At 47.6% G+C, this 6,561-nt stretch overlaps 1 protein-coding gene across 1 annotated transcript in view; it reads right to left on the bottom strand.

Annotated features, from left to right (window-relative positions):
- NUPL1 (nucleoporin like 1) overlaps positions 1 to 2,708 on the bottom strand; it is a 53,186-nt gene extending 50,478 nt beyond the window's left edge. The window contains exon 1 of the mRNA XM_006832050.1: positions 2,602 to 2,708. Within this exon, the coding sequence (XP_006832113.1) occupies positions 2,602 to 2,708 (107 nt within the window). The remainder of the gene's footprint in view (positions 1 to 2,601) is intronic.
- Between the last annotated feature and the right edge of the window lie 3,853 nt (positions 2,709 to 6,561).

Raw genomic sequence — 6,561 nt, forward strand, 5'->3', positions numbered from 1 at the left:
AAAAAAAAAAAAAAGAGCTAATGTCTGCTGAGGAGTTCTATGCCGGACACTGCACATGCTTAACCTCACTCAACAGCTCTCCGAGGTACCTGCACTGTCAGACATACCCCCTGATGTGGGAACTGATCCCGAGACGAGGATCCAGCAGAGGACTGTAACATCAGTTTGGCTGCACACCTCAAGTATTTTTTATATGAAGTGGAACAGAATTGGTTTGGAGTGGCGCTGGAGAATAAGCTCTCGACCACTAGGTTGGTTTGAACCTCAAGGTCTGCGGTTCAGACTCACCAGCTGCTCCGTGGAAACCCTATACAGGGTCAGTATGGGTCGGAACCAACTCGACGGCACTTAACAACAGCGACAGACCCAGCAGCACTGGGAGCCGTCACTTCTCCAAGCCAGCACTCTACCAGGCAGATGCAGTCTGTCAATCATGTATTTAAACCCTGCGCACATTATCCTAACTTATTACCAAATAATTCATTTATTCATCCATTGCACAAGTATTATCAGGTCTCTTTTTGAATGCCAGACACCATCATTTCACAGAGACTGAGGAGGGAGTACAAACTACAATTAGACCCTGCCCTCAGGGATTAGCCAAAGAAACAGATACTAATCATTCATTCACTCAACAAGCAAGTTCTGAACACCAGAGACTATAAGAACCAAAAGCCACGGCCACTGAGTTAATGCCAGCTCACAGTGACCTGTACAGGGGGGCTTCAGAGCGTGTCAATCTTTACAGAAGCAGACATCCTGGCCTGTCTCCTAAGCTATGGCTGATGGATTTGAATCACAAACCGATGCCTAACACACAATGCCACCAGACCCTGTATCTGTGAAGAAGATAGAGAAGGCTTGTACCTTCCTGGGGGCTTACATAGTAGTACTGGGATCAGGCAATAATCAAATAACAGCATCGCGAAAACACTTGAAATGCATGGTGCAAGAGTGGAAAGCTTTTCTAGATCGGCAGTCCAGAGGCGGCTTCTGGAGGGAGTGACTACAAGTAGGCAGTAGCTAGGAGGGAGAAAGGAACCATCGTAGGTAGAAGGATCTGCCCTCAAGTGGGAAGGCTGGCCAAGCAAACCGGAGGAACTGGGCCCACGGTGCTAAAACAGATTTTCCAACTGAGACGAGGATCCAGCAGAGGACTGTAACATCAGTTTGGCTGCACACCTCAAGTATTTTTCATATGAAGTGGAACAGAATGCTCTTGCTGTTCTCTGCCATTTGAGTTGGCCCTGGACTCCTGGCCACCCCACACTGCCCAGACCAATGCCATCCCATGATCAGTTATACACCTACATTGGTTTGTACTTGATGATTTTCAGAAGTAGATCACCAGGCAACGGCAACGTAAGCATTTTCACTAGAATTTAACTTTTCAAACATAGACAGACACATAAAATTTGTCCCATTAAGCATTTTGCCTACGAATGAGGACAGCTTCGAGTGGGTGGCACTGGATATGAAGACAAAGGGAAAGTCCCAGGACTTTATGATGAAACACATAGAGTGAGAGAGAAAATAGAGGAAAACTCCCAGACTTCTGACTGTACACTGTGGTAAGCAATGGACTGCAAACCACAAAGTTTGCAGTTGGAGGTGCTCTGTGAGAGAAAGATGAGACTTTCTGCTCCTGCAAAAATGTACAGCCTGGGAAACCCTATACGGGTTCACTGTGTGTAGGAACCCACCTATTTTCAACTACAATCACATCCTTCAAGCTTCAGGCGCTATCTTATTATAGTTCATCTGTGCATACTGATTCTAATACCCATGGTTGGACCACCTGTCCTCACAGATCGCAAGAAAACATGAAATGTGCGCTCCTGGAATAAGCACTGAGCTGCTAACCACAAAGATGGTGGTTCAAATCCACCAGCCCCTTCTCTGGGAGAAAGATGAGGCTTTTCTGTTGCTCCTGTAAAGATTTACAGCCTCAGAAACCCTTTACAGCGTTGCTGTGAGTTGGAATCAACTTGATGGGGGGAGGGGGGGTTAGTATTTAGTTTTAGATTTGTCATTTATGTGAAAGTGTGAGAAATAACAATTAACACTGATGATCTAGGAAATGTTTTCAGTCATGAAACGTGGCAGATTGTAACACTGTCAAATATTCCCAATCTCCCCACATAGCGTACAAAATTATCATCAGTAAATGCTGAAAAAGAACTTATCAAAGGAAAAAAAATACTCCAAAGTGGCACAAAGACTTTTTAAAAGGCTCGCTGAAAATAACCAGTAAGTCAAGACCCCCAATGTGCAAAATCCGTAAGCGCTTCTATGGCATTTGAATTGTCAGAGAGCTTTTCATTGTACTCCTTACATATGTCCATTCATTAAACGGCTCTACGCAAAACCCCACATGGAGACCCTGATTTCATTCATTCGTTCAACACTCATCCAGGCCTTGACTGATGCCCCAGCTCCGCGTCATCCCGCCGGGCCCCACGCACTCGGAACAAAGCCTGAGCCACCCGTGCATTCCAGGGACCGCAGAGAGGGGTGCTCCACCCGGAAGCAGGCCAGCGGGGCCACCACGACAGCCTGCGGGCGAGGGTCGGGGTCGAGAACACGAGCACACGCGGTTACCTAGACGCCCCGCTCCCGAAGGAGAAGCCACTGGCTGTGCTGGTCCCGCCGGCGGCCACAGTGGCGGAGCCCAGGGTCCCGGTCCCGAAGGAGAAGCCGGTGGACATGGCTGCCCCCGGGTCCGGCGCCGTCAGCAAGCTGGAAAGGTCTGGAGCGCTCCTCTCGCTTCACAGCCGCTGGGGCCCCGACCTCATCGCTCTTGCCACCCCGGACCTGGCGGGAACTGAACCGTCAGCGTCCGCCAAGAGTAGGCCGAAGGGGTGGAGCAACGGCGCGCGCACAAGCACGTCCCGGCGCCTGGCGCGCGCACGTACCTCCGGGAGACAGCCTGCGTCGCAATGGATGATGGGACAGGAGTGGGGTCGGCGCGCGCCCGACTTTCTTAAAGGGGCAGATGTTCAGAGTCAAAACAAACCGATCGTAACCGTTTCTCTCTTTTTTTTAAATTTAGTTCTTCTATATTGGTATCTGTGCTGCCGCGCTCTGTCCTTTATGGCTTTGAGACTCAGTTATTGCTTATGTCCTTCCTACTGGAAGTGCACAATCCCAGAGGACTGGGCCCTAGTGAGCATGTGCAAGTCCCTCCTGTAACCAGAACCAAGGAGGGAGAGCGAACCCACTAATAAGGGGCGCTGCCAGCGATTTCGGAAATCGGCAAATTACTCATCTTTCCAGCCATGGAGCTTCAACTCTGCTCCGGAGCTTGCCATCGTGGGACGCTGCAGCCAGGTGCCAGCAGAGCGCTGGAGCTGGAGGGCGCTGGCTCTGTTCGTGGTGCTGAGAAATCGGAACTGTTCATGGCTCTAAACCGTCTCCTATCGTTTAGTCCACAAGCAGAGTCGAGTCCTGGTGTGGCGCTGTAGGATCAGCACTGGACTGCTAACCACAAGGTTGGCGGTTCAGAGCCACCAGCCGCTCCTTGGGAACCCTAAACAGGGGTTGCTGTGGGTCGGAACCTACTCGACAGAACTTCACAATAACAACTAACAGTGTCCTAGTGGTAGGAGCGTGGGGACTGGGCTGTGCTAACACACAGGGATTCTGTCCATTTCACTTCTAGGGGCCAGGTAGGGTTCCTGAGACCGGAAATGTTTAGGGGCGCACACAGCCTCATCTCTCTCCCACACCGGGACCATTGTTGAGGACCGTATAGTCAGCGACCACACAAAACGACCCCAGAAGAGGGAACCCCAAACCTGAACCGCCAAACCGAAAGTGCAAACCAACACAGAACACCAGCAAAAGACAACACCAAAGAAATAAACGAGACAGAACACGAAAACGGAACGCGAAAGGCGCCCTGGGATAACACGCTGGAATAAAAAGCCGGACTGAAAAGCAAGGTCGAAACTCAAAGCCCACAAGCCAAGCATACGAACCCCTATATAGAACCACTAAAGAGCGCCACTAACGGACTCGGGAAGAATCCGGACGAGAAACGAAGCGGCACCAAAACAAAACGCCAACCAATCCAAAACAAAAAGATGAGCCGCACGACAAACATAAAGATTTACACCCCCGGAAACACTGAAAACCGCCGAAACCAGGCACAACCAACCCAACAGCACAAAACAACAACAATATAGGGTCACTATGGGTCGGAACCAACTCGGAACTTAACAATAACATGAGTAACGTCGGAGAATCATGGGCTCCTGCGTAGTCTATAAATGCCCAATGAGCACGTTCTGCAAGCCAGCCTCCTGCCCATAGGCACTCAGCGTTACTCTGTCTATGGGCCCGGAAGCCCTCGGCTGCCGTATCCCTCCATGCTATGGCCTCTGCTGTGACCACTTTCCCAGGTGGGGGGCTCACCCTCCATTCATAGTCTCCAACAAGCACTTCTTGTTGGTCCTGGGATTGTCTGTTCCTACTTGTGAGGTGACTCCTTTTAAACTTAATGGCATGGAAAAACCAAACAATCTGGGCATTAGAGTCCTGTACAACCAATTTTCATGCTCCCAATGGACTGCTAGCCACAAGGTCAGTGATTCCGCGAGTGGGAAACACTATACAGGGTCACTACGTGTCAGAACCATCTCAAAAGCCCTTAACACCAATAACCTACACATTTGTTGTTGTTAAGTGCCGTCGAGTCGATTCAGACCCATAGCGACCCTGCACAGGGTTTCCAAGGCTGTAAATCTTGACGGGAATAGAAAGCCTCATCTTTCTCCCGCAAAGCAGCCGATAGTTTCGAACCGCTGACCTTAGGTTCGCAGCCTGATTCGTAACCACTACGCTACCAGAGACTTCAACCTACACATTTGGTGGGTGTTAAAAAGAATGTGAATAGAAAATCCATACCAAGTAAATTCACAGTACCACAATAATCCTTGGGAAGCATCAGCTGAGAGATTTTACCACAGATAGAATGTGGGAATCTAGTCGATTTAAAGAGATCTGTAATAGCTCTTACTCTGATTTTCTGAAACATTCAAGAGAGAGATTCTGTTGAAACCACACGTAACATTTATGTTCAGCCTATATCTTGAAAATTATTCTCAGAAGAGCTCTATTGGGCTTTCAGGATTTATATACTGTGATATCATTCTTCAGTAAAAAACCTAATAAATTCTCAGCAGAGGCAATAATAAACACAATGTATGAAGAGGGAGAGATCAATAATAAACATGTGACTACACGTTGGTCACCATTAACACTACAAACAAGGTACGTGAGTGTCTATGACTCTCACCTTTTAGGTTTGGACGTTTGCAAAATAAAATGTTAGAGGTGAAAGCCTCAAGCTACAGCCCATTTCCCAATCACAGAATAATTGTCTGTTTACTAATGAACTTCTCATTCATTACTCATGAAATAGAAAAATCAAAGCAATGAGGGGATGTTTCCATAAAGTTGAATGACTTCCATTCTCAGTGTTGAGATCTGATCTGCTAGTTCCATCTTTTAGAATGTTTAACTCTCTCCTTGGCCACCACCTCGTAACTATAGTGGCAACAGGATGTTAATATGCTCCGCTTCTAGTTTATATTGAGCGTATTCTTTCTTCTCTTCACTTCTTTTTAACTTGTTTTCCCCATAGAAGCTCCCTACTGCAGTGATTCTCAGGGAAGACAAATACAAATACGGAACTTCACCAGATCTGGTCCACTAAACATACTTAGTAAAGCCAGCTGTGGTCCCTAATTGAACCAGAAATAAAGAGACTTTGGCCAAGGTACTACAATTTCCTGGAAAGATGACATCTGATCAGCATGGACCATATTAAAAAGTAAGAGAGCTGACACATTGCTTTTGTGCCAGTATTCAAGACTCCACCCCAATGCCTATTCATGACCATTTCTCAATTGCTTCTTGCATATTCATAATTTTCCTCGTTTATTCCTGCTCTATGTACATCCTTAAGCTGCCATCCCTGTAATGAGGAGGTTGTCTTGGTGACTTGCTCCTTGCTCGGTCAATCGGAGTAAAGTCTTCCTCTTTGTACCTCCACTCAGTCTCTGTGCTGGCTCTCAACTGTGCTAAGTGACACCTGAGCTAGTAGCATTTCTGGTGGGCCAGCCAGGAGGTTCGCCACTCAGACCCAAGAGCTGACTCCCTGGCAGCCCTGAAACTGTCTGAGCATGCACCCAGGGTTGCCAGGAACCCACCCCAGCACCGTGGCTAACTTCTGCAGGTAAAAGAAGAATGAGAGTGCTTTACAAGGAAAAGAAGGCCCATTTTGAAATCTGTGATACTTGTATCATTAATCCAATTGCTAAAAGCCAGGGCGTTGTGTGTTTAGAACCCCTTTCTGTGTATTAAGGAACACAGGTCCAGTATTGGAGATCTCAGGAACAGAATGCTTGACTGTTTGCACTTGTGTATGTGTAGGACCAGAATTCATTTGTTGGAGAGTTTCTGTTTAAACCTTAGTGTAGGAAAATCAGCAGAGAACTGAGTTTTCTTTGGAATGCATCCTTAAAAATTGGCATTATTGTGGTTATGACCCTATGA

This window comes from Chrysochloris asiatica, unplaced genomic scaffold (assembly GCF_000296735.1).
Source record: "Chrysochloris asiatica unplaced genomic scaffold, ChrAsi1.0 scaffold00005, whole genome shotgun sequence".
Classification (NCBI taxonomy): domain Eukaryota; kingdom Metazoa; phylum Chordata; class Mammalia; order Afrosoricida; family Chrysochloridae; genus Chrysochloris; species Chrysochloris asiatica.